Source organism: Podarcis melisellensis (genome assembly GCF_964234715.1).
Source record: "Podarcis melisellensis genome assembly, chromosome: 2".
NCBI lineage: Eukaryota > Metazoa > Chordata > Lepidosauria > Squamata > Lacertidae > Podarcis > Podarcis melisellensis.
In genome coordinates, this window is record NC_138529.1 from 52,514,339 (window position 1) to 52,533,869 (window position 19,531).

Sequence of the window (19,531 nt, forward strand, 5' to 3'; positions counted from 1 at the left end):
GTATGTCAGGCTACAGTTTCCACCATCCATTTTATCTATGACGATGTAATACAAATCATGAAATGAATTAATAAGCCATGGTAGTAGCCCTATATGAGACCATGAATCTCTCACTCACTGTAGTAAGCAGGGTATAGTGAAATTGACGCCACCAATGCAGCTAGGCCATATTGTGGCAAGCACATGCATATCTTTGTGTAAATTCAGGAGAATTTTTACCTCAGCAACTTGCTCCAAATAATTCAAACATCCCTAAAAAGAGGGCACCCAGCTAATAGATCTCAAGAACCTGGATAAACTATTTGAAGTCTGCATAGTAAGATTTGTATTAAGTCCTTTCTCCCTATATGGCAGCTTGAGGTAAAATGGGGCGGGTCAGGAATGCTGCTGTACTGCAAAATGGATTTTTCAGGTTAATTATAATGCCCTGCTGATCAAATTACATGAAGCACCTTAGTGCTTAGCAGAGGCAGGGAACCTCACCCCTCCCCAGGCCACACCCCTCACTGGCTCTGTATCACACCCTGGGCATTTTTGCCCAGGGTGTCCTTGAATTCTGACAAAGAGGCGTGGGTGTAACACAAGCTAGCTTACCATTCAAAGCTAAAGTGTGTGGTCATTGTGCCACTCACCTCTGCTTCTGCCTCTGCCCCCCACCAGCAGGCAGCCCTTGAAAGTTTCCCTTAGACTTAACAACATCTTCCATCTTTGCGCTAAGGGGTTCTCTTTTGCTTTCCTAGTGAAACAGGGCTGGTCCTAAAGCAAAAAGCAAGATATCCCCTTCCATGTTATGTTCAAACTTTCTTCAGTACTAACAATGGGGAATCATCCTCTATCACACTTGAAGTCAGCAGACTGTTTTAGAAAGGGAGCAGGTGATGAAGCACACACGGCCCTGTCCTGCAACACCTTGACATTATTTCCTGCCACAAAGCGTCTGTGGAAGCCAACTCAGTCTGTCTAATGGTAGGGCTGGTCCTGCTTCTAACCTCAACCTAGTACAGTGGTACCTCAGGTTAAGTACTTAATTCATTCCGGAGGTCCATTCTTAACCTGAAACTGTTCTTAACCTGAAGCACCACTTTAGCTAATGGGGCCTCCTGCTGCTGCCACGCCACCGGAGCCCGATTTCTGTTCTTATCCTGAAGCAAAGTTCTTAACCTGAAGCACTATTTCTGGGTTAGCGGAGTGTGTAACCTGAAGGGTATGTAACCTGAAGCGTATGTAACCCAAGGTACCACTGTAATTCATCATCGTCATCAACTCATCCTCATAGGGATTCCACTTTTCTTAGCACCCTCTCACCCTAACCCCTTTATAATTAGAGCAGGGAGAGGGAGCCCTTGGCAGTATGTGGCTAGACTTCAACTCCTTTCAGCCCCAGTGAGCATGGCCAGCAGTTATAGATGATGGAAGTTGAAGTCCAGTGATGTTTGAGAGGACCAGTGTTTCCTCATCACTAGTTTATTCCCGTATTGTTTCATATGCATCCACATTCTGTAATATGGCATATGAGAAGCCACAAATGGGAAGTGATTGTCCTTTGCACGAGGGAACACTGGCAATTGTTCCACATTGTTTTTTGGAACCTTTGTGAATTAGTCATAGCTAACATGGGGAAGCATTTCTCCTATGCCTTTTAAAATATGCCCACATGTCTGGTTTCCGAAAGCCACCTCTGCAGCCATAAGGAGAGTTTGCTTTCAGTTCACATCTGAAATCCATTCCACTTTGCATCAAATCTATGACAAAGCTGTGCCATCTAGTGGATTTTGCATGTAAGACCCACTGTTTCCTAGAACAGATTCCAGTAAGGTAGCCTTCTTAGCTTCTGGGAGGGGAAAAAACCCAATATAATTGTTAGCCACAAAATTTTAAATTTTTTCTTCACAAAGACCTAGAGTGCCTTCTGTTCATGTGAGCAAAACTGTCAAGGCAAGGTTGACTGAGTAGACTCAAGGAGAGTTCAGCATGTCCTGAAATGGTAATAACAAAATAAAAAAATTCCTTCCAGTAGCACTTTAGAGACCAACTAAGTTTGTTATTGGTATGAGCTTTCGTGTGCATTTTTTAATTTTGTTTAGACTACGGCAGACCAACACGGCTACCTACCTGTAACTGAAGTGGTCATGTATGATAACTAAAACTGCGTGTCCAGCCCAAAACTCAGACCCAAAACCCATTTACTGTGAGCACAGTAAATGGGTAGTGAGCCAGCCAGACACTTTTCCAAGGACTCAAACTAAACTAAAAAGAGCTGGCGGGGGTGACTTCAATGCAAACCACACACTGCACTGATGCTTCTACTCAATATAAATTTTCCTCACCTTGCTAATTTGGTTATGTAAAGTTGTCAGCTCCCAGGTGTTATTTCCACAGAAATACATACAATTGTGTGGGCATCTTCCATTCTGCCTTGGTCATCCTGTACCTTACTGTAAGGCCACCATACCATCTGCTACCATCCAAATATAATCTCAGCATACAAGCAGGGTTATGTGGGAGAAGGTGGTCCTTCTTGTATCCAGGTCACAAGCAGCAGAAACCATTTCCATGTCTTTTATTAATCCTTACATGTAGCCAGTGCTTTTTTTCCTGGGGGGATGCAGAGGTACATGTACCCCTAAACATTTTGTGAATCTAATGGGAGAAAAAACTAAAAAAAAAATTAGTTTCTTCTCTAGCACGGTGAATCGTCAGTTCCATTGCTACCCCTGTTGGTGGCCTCATTTCCTGTCACAGTGTTTCCTGAGTCTCAGACGAAGGCGAGTGTTTAATGCATGAAGCAGAAGTTGGAATCTAGCATGGTGATTGGTCAGTTTTGTTGTTACCACTTCTGATGGCGGCTTAATTTCCTTTCCTGGTGTTTCCTGAGTCTCAGATGGAAGCAAGTTTTTAGTGTGTGAAGTAGTGTGGAATGTGGATGTGTGGTGTTTTACTGATGAAAGTTTGGCCTCATTGTGGAAGTTACTGTGAGCTGTCAGCTGTGTAATATGAGGTAATGCGTGTTCTTAGTACTTCTGTCCATTTACTGTATTTATTTTTCCCAATTTGAACTATAAAATGGTTATTTTCTTGAGTCAAAAGCTCTCGTACAGTGGTACCTCGGGTTAAGAACTTAATTCTTTCTAGAGGTCCGTTCTTAACCTGAAACTGTTCTTAACCTGAGGTACCACTTTAGCTAATGGGGCCTCCTGCTGCCGCCATCACGCGATTTCTGTTCTTATCCTGAAACAAAGTTCTTAACCTGAGGTACTATTTCTGGGAGTCTGTAACCTGAAGCGTCTGTAACCTGAAGTGTCTGTCACCCGAGGTACAACTTTACCCTTAAATATTTTTTTATTTTAAAAAAGCACTGCATGTAGCCCATGAGTTAGGTCGCCATTGCTTCCATTTTACAGATAAGCAAATCCAGGAGTTGGATGCAGCAAGGGAGTTGGCTCAAGGAAACATGCTGTTGCATACAGAGATTTTCTATGGACGCAGATAGACAGTGTTCATTCAGGTCCCATGGAAATGTCTGGATGTAGCTGTCAATGTGAATGAGTATACTTGCTGTATGTGGCTGGAGCCAGTGATATGGCAAAGGCCACCAACGTCTCATAATGATGAACAGAGACTGGAACACAGGCTGCCAATGTGAAAAACAGCAATACCCTGCTGTCAACCCAACAAACTGCACACTGCATATGTCAGGCAGATACTATTTTGGCTAACAATGTAGTTGCATGATCAGCCATGCCAGTTAAGAAAAGTACTGATGCTTCAAATATTACATGTGCTGAGATAGTTTAATATTTGCAGGTGGAAGCTATCCCCTGCTCTTCTTTTGCTCAGATGGCATTGCAATAGCCTTTGGTATCAGATGCATTTAGCCCTGACAGATGGAAGCTTTCAAAATAGACACAAATCCTCATGGAAGTATTCCATAATGATTGCATTGCTAAGCCTGAGGAAGGCAGGCCAAGCACCACCACACAGCATGTTTGGGGCAAATACTGGGGACCACAACAGAGTATTACTTGTGAGTTGGGTCCATGCTGGTGGTTATACCTGTAGGAGGATATTGCTGCAGAGTATTTCATTGCATTTTGTGTGGTTTTCAGCTTGTGCGTTTGGAGAAGTAAGTTTCCATTGTTGCGATGTAACCAAGGAAGTCATAGTGGGAGTGGGACGACATCTGTCAATCGGTTTTGGGGGATTCTCTCAAGCCTCCTAAGCAGATTGAGGGAAGGTGTGGAGAAAGAAGTAGGAAGGGGAAATGGCTAGGCTCAAACGGAGGTGGTAGCTACTCATAAAAAAACATTCACTGTAAAAACAAAGAAACCTACCATCTGCAATCAGAGCGGTGTGTTTGTTTTTGGTGGCAGGAGAGAAATAGGAATAAACACATTGGCACCATTCTTGAAGAAAGTAGCTAAATCAACAAATCAGCAAGCCAGGTTGACACCTGGGAATATGATTCATGTTCTCACAAGCTCACTGATACTCCCACCACCTACACATCTTTAGTATCAGGCAAACTATGGCACAGAAAAAATGAGCAGCAGGTAGTGCTGCTGAGGCTTTCTAAGAGGAAATGAATTATATATATACTAATGTGCTGCAATGAGAATAATGCTCCTTGTCACTTTAAAAAGTGGCCCATTTGTAATACCAGCTGGGGAACAGTGAGTGAATAATAAGCAGACAACCCACTTCACTGTCTTCCTTGGATCAGAAAGCAAAAAGAATAATCTTTTCCTTCCTGCTTACCCGCACAGGTGGGAAAAGCTGTGCAACATGGTCAGCCTTATTAAAATAGTGGCTGCGCACATGTCCATTTCATTTTCTACCCATTTGTTTTTCTACATGATACCCAATGTAAGCTTTTAGTAAGATTGAACTGGCTGAGAATATTAAATAGGGCAAATATAGCAGCAGCAGCAACTGGGCTTTGTTCTCCACACAGGACAAGTACAGTGGTACCTCAGGTTACATATGCTTCAGGTTACAGACGCTTCAGGTTACAGACTCTGCTAACCCAGAAATAGTGCTTCAGGTTAAGAACTTTGCTTCAGGATGAGAACAGAAATCGCATGGCGACAGTGGGAGGCCCCATTACCTAAGAGGTGCTTCAGGTTAAGAACAGTTTCAGGTTAAGAACGGACCTCTGGAACGAATTAAGTACGTAACCAGAGGTACCACTGTATTTGAGGTTTTGGTTTTCAACCATCATAATTTCTAGGGTATCTGACACTAAACTTGTGGACAGTGATGTAGCATCAAATTCAAAGGCCCATTAACCCTCACCAATCATTAAATGGTAAAAAGCCCATCCTACTAACTTATTAGGACGCGGGTGGCACTGTGGGTAAAACTTCAGTGCCTAGGACTTGCCGATCGTATGGTTGGCGGTTCGAATCCCCGCGGCGGGGTGAGCTCCCGTTGTTCGGTCCCAGCTCCTGCCCACCTAGCAGTTCAAATGCACTCTTAAGTGCAAGTAGATAAATAGGTACCGCTTTATAGCGGGAAGGTAAACAGCGTTTCCATGTGCTGCGCTGGTGCTGGCTCACCAGCTGCAGCTTCGTCACACTGGCCACGTGACCCGGAAGTGTCATCGGGCGGCGCCAGCTCACGGCCTCTAGAGTGAGATGAGCACGCAACCCTAGAGTCAGACACGACTAGCCCGTACGGGCAGGGGTACCTTTACCTTTACCTTTACTAACTTATTGGCATCCTATACCTAGCTGTAGTTCTGGATGCCACACTTTAAGAAGTATATAAACTAACTGGAACAGGTTCCAAAGAGGGCAGTAACGGTGGTCAGCCATATGGAAAACAAGTCCTATGATAAAAGATGAAGGAAATGGGCATGTTCAGCCAGGAGGGAAGAAAACTGAGGTGGGACTCTCCAAATAGGAGAAGGTCTGTCACACAGAAGAGGCAAGGACTTGCTCTCAACTTTCCCAGAAGACAGGCCTAGATATAATGGTCTTAAATTACGGGAGGATAAATTTCTGTTGAACTTTAGTAGAATGTGATTCTTAGCAAAGTGTGGTGGTTAGTGTGTTCGACTAGGACCTGGGGAGACCAGGGTTCAAATGCCAACTCAGCCATGAAACTCACTGGATGACTGTGCACCAGGCACTGTTTCTCAGCTGAATCTGCCTCATTGGGTGGTTGTGAGGATAAGATGCTGAGGGAGAAAAATCTGTATCCTGTGAAATGATCTAAAATAATATATATACATGGAGGCAACATGGCGTGGGCCATGGTGCAGCAGAGCTCCTGAAGGCAGCTGCGCTGCCTGGCAGGCTCCTGGGCAACCAGGAATGCTGCCGCTAACACCGTCATCGGGGTTGAACCAGGGGACCCAGCGTGTCAACCGAGGGAACCGCCAAACACTCCCCCAGCGATCCTCATCAAGCCAGGGCTGAGAACACCCGCCCACACGCCGGTGGAGCTCTGGGGCCTTGGAGGCAGAAAACAGCAGAAAAAGAAGGAAAAAGGAAAGAAAAGGGAGCCCCGACCTCCTCCCCAGCTTACTGTCGTCACTGCTGCCACAAAGGGAGAACAGAGGTAGGAGAGCACCGGGAGGGCCAGCGAGGCCTCGAAAAACCACGCAGTCAAGCCAGGCCCGACCCAAGCCTACCTCCACAGTGGCTAATGTGCCTAGAGCAGGCTGGGACCCAGAGGGAAGCAGCGCAACGGACAACTCCCCACAAGAGAAGAGAACGCGGCTTAACACCATCCAAAAAAACCTATTTTCATTTTTTAGGTGTTCCCCCCCCCCCAGTAGTTTTCATTTTTTCCAATTTAAAAAACAGAACAAAAACAAAACACGTTTCTCCCTCCCCCCCCCCATTTTTAAATATTTTCCTTTTTAAGGGGGGCACTGCTGTTGCAGCCACCTTTTACTCATATTTTTACTTTTTAAATCCCAACCCCCCCACTCTCTTAAGTAATAATAAAAATAAATAAATAAATAAATCTCTTTCCCCCCCTTCTCCTTAAAATAATATAAATTTAAGTTTAAAAAAACCCAGTATAAGAGCATGGAATATACCCATGTCAAATGTTTATCAAATCATTAAGACCACCCTGTCATTAACTCCCAGAACTGCAAAGGCAATTTTCTATGAAGTTTGCACCTGTAGCACCTGGAGTGGAGCTTTTTGAGTTCTACATATTTTTGGCATGATTGCAGAATTATTTTAGCCAATGGCCCAAGTTCAAATTAGCATCGAAATCAGAAAACCATTCAGTCCTGCTGTTTACGCTAATAAATGTCCAGAGATTAGCTGCACATTATCGTTTGTATATATAAAAAAATAGTAATAAAAGGAACTGGGCACAGCATTTTTGAGTTTTACATCATTTATGGAAGAATCACTTTAATTACTCCATGGGGCTGCTACACAGGTTATTAGACTTGCTAATAAGCAGCAGGCTACGTGCTCCCACCAGGGGACTGTCAATCAAAGCCGTCGCAGGTATATAGCAATGAGAGGATCTGGCTAGAACCACATGTACTGTATCAAGGCTTTTCGCAGAGGTTTTGTATTACTTACAGAATGGTAGATTTTCCTCACCCACAGAGGGCTTAAAGGAGACAGAACGGCGCAAGGAGGATTTACCTCCCATTGGCGTGCATCATCGACAATAACAGAGGCTTTGGTGGACAGAATCTGCCTTCAGCACCATGAACAGTTCCCTGGCTTTACCAATCCATTATGCAGGAGGCTATGAGCCCCAGGATTCCAAGGAGTGGAAGGTGGTGATCCCAGCCTTCTTGGGGGTGATCTGCCTGGCTGGCTTTGCAGGGAATGTGTGTGTCATTGGGATCCTACTGTACAACTCCAAGAAAGGGAAGCCGTCCATGATCCACTCCTTGATCCTCAACCTCAGCCTGGCAGACCTGCTCCTCGTCCTCTTTGTTGTGCCCTTCAGGGCAGCGGCTTACTCCAGAGGAGCCTGGTACCTGGGGTGGTTTCTTTGCAAAACCTCCGACTGGTTCCGACACGCTTGCATGACAGCCAAGAGCTTGACCATCGCTGTGGTTGCCAAGACTTGCTTCATGTATGCAAATAACCCGGCTAAGCAGGTGAGCATCAAATGGCACACCATCTGCGTTGTGCTGCTGGCAATTTGGCTGCTGGCCTTGGGAATCCCACTGCCTTTGTGGTTCTTCAGCAGCCTCTGGGAGCCGGAGGTAGGCTCTGCTTTGTGCATCGTGAGCATTCCAGCCCATGCTTACAAGTTTATGTCAGCCTTTGTCAAGCTTTATCCCCTGCTGGTCTTTTGCACCCCCCTCACTTTTGCTTTCTTTTATTTCTGGAGAGCTTATGGCAGATGCCAGCGGAGGGGGACCAAGACTCAGAACCTGAGGAACCAGATCAGATCCAGGTGCCTGACCATGATGCTTCTGAGTGTTACTGTCACCTCTGCTGTGATGTGGCTTCCTGACTGGATATCTTGGCTGTGGGTCTGGCACCTGAAGAAGGGTGGGCCTGCTCCCCCACAAGGATTCATGGCCACTACCCAGGTCCTGATGTTTGCCATCTCTTCGGCCAACCCTCTCATCTTTGTACTGATGTCAGAAGAGTTCAGGGAGGGTTTCAAAGGCTTGTGGAAAAGGCTTACGCTGAAGAAACCTCTGCCTGCCCCAGAAGATCAGGAGGAAACCGTGGTTGACAACACAGAGGAAGCCCCAGATTCTGTTCCTTCTCCAGAGGTAGTGACTCCTGATGAAGAAAAAGAGCCCCCCTCCGTCCCTCAAACCTCAGAAAGCATGGAAATCAAGAAGGAGATGCCCATTTTGCCAGATGTTGAACAATTCTGGCATGACAGGGAAGCAGTCCCTGATGCTCAAGACAATGACCCTATTCCTTGGGAACATGAAGGGCAAGAGACAGTAGGTTGTGATCAACAGAACTGAAGTTAGAAAGCTGATATATATATAATCATAATTTTGTTGCTTACTTGGAGTAATGCTGAACTGGGTATACTACTTTAGTTTTACACCTTTGCATGTGTGCTTGGGACTTATCAACGTCTTCAGAATTAATGTAATGAACAAATGCAACTGTCAGTTATTCCAGTTATTCTGCTGTGAGATTTTTATTTCTCATTTTACTTAAAATGCATGTCTTGTACTTTCAGATGGTGATTTAAGTTAAAATTTCAGGAAGAAAAAAATAGTAATTTGGTTACATTTGCAAAGTAGTTTTGCATCAAGAAGTGAGCTGAAATTGCATGAGATGACTATAAAACAGAAGGGCTTTGTGCTTATTTATAATACATACTCTGTATATAGGTTTTGTAGGCACACTTTGGGGTGAACAATTATGGCTTTGAACAGGTTTTGACCAATTCAAAAAGAAGGGCAGAGCAAAAGGTGTAATTTGGTTTTAACTAATGAAGAAGTATGCATGACAGGTTCTCTCATTATTACACTTAATATGTATTAAACATGCTCAAAGAAAATGTGGCTCATGTTTTTCTGCTAACCGATTAGCCTTCTTAATGGGCTTGCCACTTCACACGAATAACAGAAATAAGCTTTATAGTCTAAGTATAGTGTTCCAAACCAGGTGTGTAGAAATCTTCCATTCCATTGTATAGTCATTTAGCAATTAATATAACATTTGTATTTGGCAGCAAGGCAAGTTTTGAACAAGAGCCAAAATGAAGTGGTATCACTTCACTTACATCAAATGCACCAGGACCTTATTATGCAACCGGTATATATATTTTTCCAAAGCAACATCATTTCTATATTACTTTATCTCTCAATTGTAGATACAGTTGGCTGTTTCATCTTCATATGAGGACCTGCTCGCTCTCATTTAAAATACTGTTTTTGAAAAGAGCAAGTGAGTTACTGATTGAGTTCTATCATCAGGTGTGGCTCATTTCCACAGTTCTGGAAATACAACTTTTGTATATGCAGGACAGGATTAGTCTTATTTCAGTGCAAGGCAACATGCGTTATCCATCACATAGCAATACTGTTCACAACTGCTGAAGCACATTTGTATATGAAAGGAAAAACTGACTGCAGCAAACTGGCTTTTAAAATGTAAGTGCTATTCGTCCTTATAGGTTTTCTGAGTGCTTAAAGGTGGAACTGTACATACATACATAAAAAGTTCAGGGGATTAAAGTTACAGTTCAGATCTTGCAGCTGTTCGATTCCGATGTATTGATGACATTTTAATTGGTACATGTCCCTCTGAAACGAACAGGGACACAACAACTGTTCCTGGAAACATTTTAAATGCATAGAACTGTTAACAGGGCTGGCCAAAGACATTTCTGTTGCCTCTAGTGGCTACTACACTGTGAGATTCAATGTGTTTGCCTTAGGCTGCATTAATAGAACTGAGGACATTGGGGAGTAACAATGTATATTGTGGATGAAATCTAGTGCTGCCTTTTCTGCTTGCAGATGTTGATCCAGTGGAGAGGGTCTTTTACCATACAACGAAAAATAATTTTCACTGCTTCCCTTTTCCTCCTGCAGCCTCCTGCAAGTATGTTCAGGAAGTTGGCAGATCCTCCAGAAAAGTGTTAGGTGGCAAAGCAGGCTGAGTGGGAAGTGGTAGAAATCACCTCCCCTTTTTACATTAGCAGATTATTCCACTGGATCAAACCTGGAACAGCAACACTGCATTTTGCCAAGTAAGAATTGTGCTTCTGTGACATTGCAAAATATCCTGAGATGCAGCTCTTGGATCACGTGCTACTGTATTTTTGCTTGTAAAAAAATTGCCAACCCGAACAACTACTTAGATTATGTGTGGTTAAACATGCCAGTTTCAATAAACTTCCAAGTCGTTTGGTTATCCATAAGTGCATGTATTTTCACTTGGTTGTGTACAGAGCATTGTATCTTTCATCACTATGCTTAGTTTGATTGCAACTGCATTGGCTACTGTTTGTGCAATAAGACGTGGGTGTTCAGATTGCTCCTGCTGCACCAGGCTCACCTTATTGAGGTAGTAACTATATTTGATGCAACCACAAAAGCAAGCTGTGTTTTTTTGCTTTTCCCCTCCTCAGCAGGCAAGTTTATAAAGCCAAGTCTTTACCAAAGACATGGTTTATATTGTATACCTTACCAGCACTGTAGAAATAGACACAAAATTAAAATGTACTACAATACTGAAAAGGAATACTAGTATAATACTTTGCATCTGTAGGATGTCTCTGGAATTATACAGGAGAAATATTGCACCAGTCATACGTTGATCCGAGTTCTTTCATTGAAATAGTCTGCAAGCAATAGGGGGCGGGGGTTGTAAATGCATATACAACCTATGACAACACCATAATTTTCCATTCATGGCGCGTATCATAAATGATCTGGCAAATCTAAAGAGAAAACAGCCCTGCAGAACTCTCTTTACTTTCATTAGTGAGGAAATGTGCACATACTTATTATGCATTTTTAAAAGAAGCATTTGCGCCTAAAGTGCTCTGTGGTACTTAGAAATAAAAGCTATACTTTATTTTTACCTTGAAATTTAACAAAATATAGATGCTGTTAGTATTTTATTCACACCCCTCCCCCAAAAGCACTGGAATTGGGCAGTCAAATCTAGTTGGACAGTAATCATTCCCTCTGATTTCAAGCTAGACCTGTCAATCACAAAAGATTTCCCATTTCTCTTGGTGCTTTACCTTTTTCTCAAGCCACCCTGCCATTTTTGTTATAAGGTAAGCTTTAGAGACATGTTCTCTACAGCATTTGTTGCGCGTTCAAATCACCAAACTTTGGGGGTGGGATTCTTGTCTTGAGGCATCTCATACATACTGCTTCACCTTGGACAAGCCCAGAATCCCTCTAAAGCAATTTACATTAGCTTGGGAATCCTCTGAATCCACTACAAACCCTTAGCAAGCACTATCCTTTGATATAATCCCTCAAAAAGTAAAAAATTATTCTCCCCCCCCCCCTTATGATGCCCATGCTCTGGCATTTTGACTACTTTAAACGTGTAGGTGATTTTTCCATAAAAATCCCATGCCTATTTGTATGATTTCCATATTGCCTGACTCATCAAATAAACAGGATGTGATCCTATGATTGCTGTGGAAGTCCAGGAATGTTAGCCCTCATAAGTCATCCCACTGTGGGTGTGGCAACATCTGCCATCAAATTATGCCAGCCTTGGAACTAATATACTTACTTTCCTTCCCACTGCGCAAGAAAACCTGGAAATGAAATAAGAAGAAAAAAACACCTGCCTATCTAAAAAGGGGAGGAGGGAATAGAAAAAAGTGCCACCATCTTATACCCTGCTAGGGCTATGGTATTTCCTTTGCTTCAGATTCTCCCTCCTCCACTCTGCCCAAATGTAATGAGCCATTTACTAAGCATGTACAATTCATATATAAAAAGGGTTGGTTTATTGTCGTTCAAATACGTAAACTGAACAATCCCAACATTTCAAAATTAAACTTTAGAAACACAAGTTTAACATTCAAAACAGGAATATAGTTTACAAGAAATACCCAGAAGGGAACTTCATATTCTAATCCAGAAGTTGGTAGAGATCACTTTATGGTAAATAAAAGTGTATTTGTACAACCGTGCTATCCTGGGGAACACACTTTTTCCTGTGCATTTCCAATTTACAGCAAAAACATTACCGACTACTGGGCAAAGCAACTTGATTGTGCCTACTGGGGAGGACAAAGGAGAGGGGGGAATCAAAGCAGGCCTGTGAACAAGATCAAATGGTGTTTATTCAATTTGGTCACTGCAAGGCTCATTCTCCTCTCATGCTGGATCTGACGTTAATGGGGTTAGTCCTGATTTATATACAGGAAAGGCCACGCATGAGTAGAGAATTAGGCCCTATATTTTCAGGTTCATGAAGGGGCATAATCTTACTGCGGTCTTCAGCAGTCAATAGTTTAATCATAAGAATGCCTGACCTTGGCTCTCCCATTAGGATATCTGCGGTATTTTTTGCCGCTCTTAACTTCAAACCACAAATATCAATCATCCCAAGGCTTTCACATGTAACGCTGCCAAGAACGCTTCAAAATGCTACCAACATTCACACCTTGTACACAGATATCGCATTGTTCTAGGACCTAAAAATCACTGGAAATAGCTGCATGGTTAGAATATTTGTCAGTCATGCGACAAAGAGAAAAAGCATCGATAATGCAAATGTTCTCTCTGCATAGAGACTGCTTTATGTTCACAAATGTTGCTTTTCTCTCTGATCCTTGGATGGTTTTTGCAATAGGTTCATGGTAATGTATACGATTAAACCTGACAGATGGCTCATGCAATCTTCTTGACTTAACAGATATTCTTGTTCAAGAGTATGTCACAATTATTTTGTTGTTCGTCTTGTAGGCTCTGAAGCTGTGGGAGGAGGCGGGGGACCTCTGCGATCTAAGTCATCTACATAGGACACAATGAGTTTGCGTCTCTCCTCCGGCACACAGTCAAGTACCAGATAACGTTTGTCATTCTGTAATATCTTTTCGATATCCTTCAGGTGCTGGTCAGATTCCTGGATCAGCTTTTTGGATCTGCAATTAAGTATAAGGGTCATCATTACCATTGGATGGCTGGGTACACCGCAGAAATGAACTGGAATCTTGGTGAAGATACTAGTGGACAGGTGTCCCAGTAACAATTCCACCCACCAAAATCAATCTCTCTTGACATTGCAATCAGGTAGGCCAAATGCTCAAAAGGACACAGAGACTGGGCTATCCTCTCACCTATAAGGTTGCCCCTTCAGGTCAGGGGTGAGGCAAAATGGCAGGGATGTGTGAATGTAAAAAATCTTGCACTGCCACTGCCTGTGCTGTATCTGTTCTGCAGGTAAACAGAAGACTTCAGTCTCAAGGGCTGCCAGTACCTTTTAAAATCAGCACTAATTAAACTATAAAAATGTAAAATAAGAAAAATGAGCACATTTCAAATTAAACACTGCAGTTGAAGAACACCTGTAGAAAATGGATGCCAATATCCCAGTTGTACTTCAGACCAACCGAAGATAAATATGATTATTTACATTCATTTGAGACAGTGCTTTATTTCAATGACAACAATAGCAATAATCAAGTATAAGAGAATAAGCCTGAGTGGGGAGCTCATGCCACCAGTTTTTGAATAAAGCACCACTGGCCCACAAGAACTGTTGTTGCCAGTCCTTTCTTCATCTTCCTGGGGCTACTTAAAGAACCAAGAAGGAAATGAGTAAGAGAATTCCAGCCTACAAAGCTCAGAGATCAGCAGAGATCACTAACAGCTGAAGGCAAATCTGCTATTTTGTTAGTTAACATTTCTGAAACTGCACTGAACACTTGAGGATATAGGTGGTATATAAACAACGTAAATTGTTAAATAGATACTCTGCAAAAGGACTAACTAAAAAGAAAAGTACACAACCTATTGGGGTCAAATTATCCTTATTAAATGGATAGAATTATCCATGGGTAGGGACTGCTGTTAACTAAACAATCAGTGGCTTGGAGCAGAAAGAGTGCTTTCTCATCAGCTCTCCCACAGGGGCTAGAATAGCCTTTGCCAACCTGATGCCCTCCAAATGATTTGGATGACAACTTGCCGCAGCTCCAGCCAACGTGCTGGTAGGATGCTGCGAGCATGGCTGTTGGCTGGGGCTGATGAAAGCAGTAGTCCTAAACATCTGGAAGACACCAGGTTGGCAGAGGCTAACTGAGCTCAGCAACTCTTCATAATGCAGCTGCACAATGTAGAAGGAGTTGTGCTACACTGTAAGAAATAGTGAATGATAATAATACAGGTTGTAGCGTATAAACATTGTGGATCACAAAATGGTTTTGAGGAAGAGCTTGCACAAAACGAGAGGAACTCTTCTGGACTTGGGGCAACTTTCTTCATGCAACACTCTTCTGCTAGGTCAGAAACAACCCTTATGGGAGTGGAAGAACAGCTCTGTATCCAACCCAATCCGTTCACACTGCTAAGTAAAAATTCAGAGCTAGGGTTTTCTAGAGCAGGCCACATATTTTACAAAATATACATCTCTAAATATTTGTGTACTAAAAATTAGCCTGGCACAGATATTCAATTTGAACAGCAGCATCCCCAAAATCCAAATCCATGATTTAGAATACTTTCAAATACATGGAAAGAACTGAGGGTAATCCATTTTCCCCATTTAAAAAAAATGCTAAAGCTAACCAGATATTCAACATAAATATTAAAAGGCTGAAGAACCATCTCTGTGTTGCTTTTGAATACACACCTGTATGTTATAAATTTGGTCTCTTTCAAAAGCGTTCTGAAATCCGCTTTGGCTGTAATATATTTGTCTCTGATGTACTCTTCAAACTCTCTTTGCTTTTTCTGCATGAAAAGAAAGAAGCAAATTTGGGCATTGCATCTCCATTACAACATAGATCTCCTAATGTCTGTTAAGGGCTGCTGAACAAAATATATGAGGGAGGAAATTGCTGTTTGTTTTAACATCACATGGGTAGTCTAGAATGACTACTGTAAGGCTTCTTACCCTGTCACTGGAGGAGAATTTAATACACCTGGGATCTTCTTTAATTATTTTCTTTACTTCTTTCCATGTTGATGTTAAAGTAATCTTTTGAAATAGAAAAATAGAAATATTACAGGCTGGGGTAAGAAATTGCAAACATGCAATACTAAGCTGCAATTTTGGCAAAGGATGGTCTCTGACTTAACGTGTGATAACCATAATCAGAGAAAAGCACCCAAAAGTAGAAGAGGCTGCTGCAAAGAAGCAAAAGACCTTCTATTCAGCAGATGTCCAGGGGGAAGGATTCACTCTCTCACAAACAGCCTATACTACTGCTGCACAACACAGGAAGTGGGATGCCCTTTAATTGCGCTCAAATGTTAAGTGAGGGGAAGGAGATATAAAGGTTCTGACTGACAGTTTTGGTCTATTGTTACACTGTTTTCACTTTTGAACTCAATGCTACTTTTAAACAAGATTTGCAAAATAAAATAAGTTGAGAAACTGAAGTCATTTAAATAGTGAGATGTTTAACTTGGTAGACTATAAATCAATACATGCTACTAAATTGTTAACATTTATTCATGTAGGATTAAACCTATTCCCTGCCCCACCAAAAAACATTTTCATATGTATCTGAGATCTGCTACCAACCATCAGATTTTGTCAAATGGAATCAGATAAATGTTTGCAAATCTCTCTCCACCCGCTCAACATAGCTCAGATCTAGAAACAGGGGCACAACATAATAGTGGGCTTGAACAGACTACTTTGTAATTCAACAAATACACATTTTGTTCCAAGATTTGCTAGGCAGAAGTCAGTGGAAAATGAAACGACAGTAGAAAATACCAATTTAATCTCAATAATATGTTGTAGTAAGATATAATACACACATAAAACTATGTTAGAACCCCAGAAAAATTGCAGAGCATCTGCTTACTGATGAAGTTTCATCTAGAAGTTGCCGAAAATGCTCTTTCTTTTTCTTTGTAAGTGCCTCAATGTGTTCGTTAAATAGTTTTTCCTTCTCTTCTCTTTCCAGAAGGGAGCCAGATTCCCACCGATGATCTTTTCGAAGTGTCCTTCTAGTATCGGACCATGACACATCTGAAGATCGCACCTAATGGAAGGAATAATTTCAATCACTATACAGCTTGTTAAAATACATACTTCAAAAACTTTAGGTAATTTGCATTAAAATTATTACTATTATTGCTCCATTTATTACTTGCCCTTCACTAGAAAGTCCCTGGCTGGGTTACAGGAATATTAAAATACAGCATTAAAAACAGTTTAAAACCAATTACAGTCACTACTAGACCAGGTCGTAAAAATATGTGTCAAGTGTCAAAGTAATTCTCCATTACTTTGGTATAAATACATCTACCAAAGAGGGAGAAATATGTCTGCATTAATGTAAAAATATTCCCAAGGTGGTCTCTTTTGCTATGTGCCCCCCCCCCAAAAAAAGAAGTGTGGATTTGGGCTGTTCTGAAGACAATACTTATACCTACGAGTTTCATGGAAACATTGAGCATTATCCAACTAAGTCATACTCAAGAGTAGCCCCACACACACAAAAGAAAAAAAGTAAAGTAAAAAAGAGTATTTGAAAGTAGAAGAACTTAGCTTAAAGAAAGATCAGTGAGAGCCGGGGGGGAAACGATCTGATCCATCAGGCAGGAGAGAAAAAAATGAGGAGACTGTGCCTGCCTCCCAGAGTTCTTTGCTCTCCTGCCTCCGTCACATGATGAGGAATAATACCCAACCCATTTGGATCATCAGCAACTGCCTCAAATATAGAAGGGCTTAAGTTACTGAATCCACCTGATTTCAGCAGAGTATAACTAGCAGTGGATATCACACATTACTTTGAACAAATGAGCTGGAGTCCTTGATTTAAAAATACTGGCTGGTTATCTATGTAGATACCGGGGGAACAGTGACCCACCCCCCATTATACAAAATGTACAAACATACATACAGCCCCAAATTATTTCAAAGCAAAGAAAAATTAAGATATTGTGGTTTAAAGTATCTTCATGTATTTTCCATATGTTACAGACCATCAATGTCACATTCTCTTTGTTGTTGTTATTCATTTTGAGGGGGGAAGCAGGATTGGTTTTTTGCTATGCAACATTCCCTTTCCTTATCACGCTTCCTGTCTTTTGCTACCATTTGCTATTTCTTGGCAGAATTCTGCAAGTGATTTAACAGTCAAACCAGGGAACTCTGGAAACTATAGCTCTGTGGGGGGACTAGGGGTCTCCTATTGACTCTCAACATCCTTAACAAACTGCAGTTCTCAGAATTTTGGAGAGAAGCCATGACTGTTTAAAGTGGGGGGGGGGGGGAGTCATGACTGTAAAATGGAGATGGAGCCCTAGTAATGTTCATTAATTTCTTTGAGTAGCTAAGCAAAACCTAGTTGAATACCATCCAGTTATTACACTGGCCAATGGAAAAAAGAGGGAAAAGGAAAGATGGATAATTTAGCTCTTCTGAAATCATAGGACTTTAGGGAAGGCATCTATACTCACATCAGTCTCTTATAGGATTAAAATCAACAGGAAACATTTTAATGTGTTTTCTATACATAAGTGCATACCTGACCTTGTTAATTTCAACACACAGGAACCTCACCATATCAGATAGGAGAGCTTTGAAATTCTGGATGGCCTCTTCTCGTTTGTGCTGCTCTCGTTCTCTATCAATCTCCTTTGTCTGTTCAGAGCGAGCTTTCTGAACTTCTCTCTCTCGTTCACGCAAGCTTGCTTCAATGCGAGCCTGTCTTTCCAGTTCTTTTTCTTTTTCAGAATCCACATTCTGAAATGGAAGCCAAAATACACATTACATTCTGCTTAGACTAGCTATGAATTTTAACACAAACTGAACTCAAGAAAAAAAACTGATAAAGCAAATTAATGCAGCTAGTTAAAAATCCATTAAACTGCTGCTGCTAGTGTAAGGTTTCAATTAATTTTTTAAAGAATGTTTGTTAACTATAGTTATCACAGCTCCGATGGGTTATACAAATGAAAGACACTGAGTTGTATCCAACTGGTATCGCTCCATTAATGAAGTGGAATCAAAGCAATTCCTCTTCAGCAGCACCCCACCCCCTCCCATGATATTACAAGGGTTCCTTAATTCTGTACAGCATATGGAGAAAGGGGGGGAAATTCCTAACCATCGTCTTAAAATCTGTTATGTGGCTGGAAGGCTCTGCTGGATCAAAGAGCCTTTCATCAGTGGAGGGACACCAACCCAACCCAATGCATACTAAAAGATGTGATAAGACTACCTTCAAAATCAGAACCGCTGAATGAAGAATAAATCACGGTTAGGATTCAAGTAAGTGCATGACTAGTCCTACAAGTTCAAGCCGACTCTGGTCTTGTACTGGCAAAACATGCCAAGGACTTTCAAAAAGGAGTGGCGAAAGTCCAACATTTCATTGGGCATAGTGAAGTCATTTGGAATACCTAAAACATCCTCAGGGCCACCTTACTCCACTCTCTTCTCCTGCCTCCAAGAATGGGGTGGCTATTGGTCCAAAACTTCACCTAATCCCTCTATCATCAATCTACAGAATCTTATGGACCCTAGGATGGTCTTCCAGATTGTGCTCTTGTTCTTTTTTATATATAATATATATCATGTGTCACCTCAAGAGTGCGTTTTATAAGGCAATATAAATAGGTAAGTAAGTAAGCAAGAACCCCAATCTGAGACTATGGGGCAATTCCTACCACTGCTAAGAAAACTGATTTATGCTTGTGTGGGGTATTCCAAAGTCTATTGTCAATTGCTTCATCAGTGAAATACTACGCACATGGAAATGGCTTCATTAGTAACACACGTACTTTGGCTATTTTTTCAATGTACTGCTTAAAAAGATCCTCCCTTTGTGAAGAGCTATCCACAGCTTTGTAACGAGGGTCAGTCTCTACTTTGTCCTTCACTTTGCTCCAGCGAGACTGACTGTCCAAGTGGTGATTAGATAACAGTTCAAAGAAGTCCATTTTGATCTA

The 19,531-nt window shown here is 41.8% G+C and overlaps 2 protein-coding genes across 11 annotated transcripts in view; one reads left to right on the plus strand and one right to left on the minus strand.

Annotated features, from left to right (window-relative positions):
- The first annotated feature begins 7,506 nt into the window (after positions 1 to 7,506).
- Positions 7,507 to 10,836, plus strand: GPR151 (G protein-coupled receptor 151). The gene has a single exon (XM_081900126.1). It carries the CDS (start codon positions 7,685 to 7,687, stop codon positions 8,918 to 8,920), a length of 1,236 nt encoding a protein of 411 aa, XP_081756252.1. The 5' UTR covers positions 7,507 to 7,684; the 3' UTR covers positions 8,921 to 10,836.
- A 1,543-nt stretch (positions 10,837 to 12,379) lies between these two features.
- TCERG1 (transcription elongation regulator 1) overlaps positions 12,380 to 19,531 on the minus strand; it is a 35,665-nt gene continuing 28,513 nt past the window's right edge. For 7 of the 10 annotated variants that reach the window (XM_081900100.1, XM_081900102.1, XM_081900098.1 and 4 more), the window contains 6 exons: positions 19,364 to 19,528; positions 18,141 to 18,323; positions 16,435 to 16,614; positions 15,513 to 15,596; positions 15,249 to 15,349; positions 12,380 to 13,539 (listed from right to left, as the gene is read on the minus strand). In XM_081900100.1, the coding sequence (XP_081756226.1) occupies positions 13,338 to 13,539; positions 15,249 to 15,349; positions 15,513 to 15,596; positions 16,435 to 16,614; positions 18,141 to 18,323; positions 19,364 to 19,528 (915 nt within the window). In that variant the 3' untranslated portion in view covers positions 12,380 to 13,337. Of the gene's footprint in view, positions 13,540 to 13,734; positions 13,899 to 15,248; positions 15,350 to 15,512; positions 15,597 to 16,434; positions 16,615 to 18,140; positions 18,324 to 19,363; positions 19,529 to 19,531 lie in introns of all 10 variants that reach the window. The other 3 variants (XM_081900107.1, XM_081900101.1, XM_081900099.1) reach the window with 3 other exon arrangements.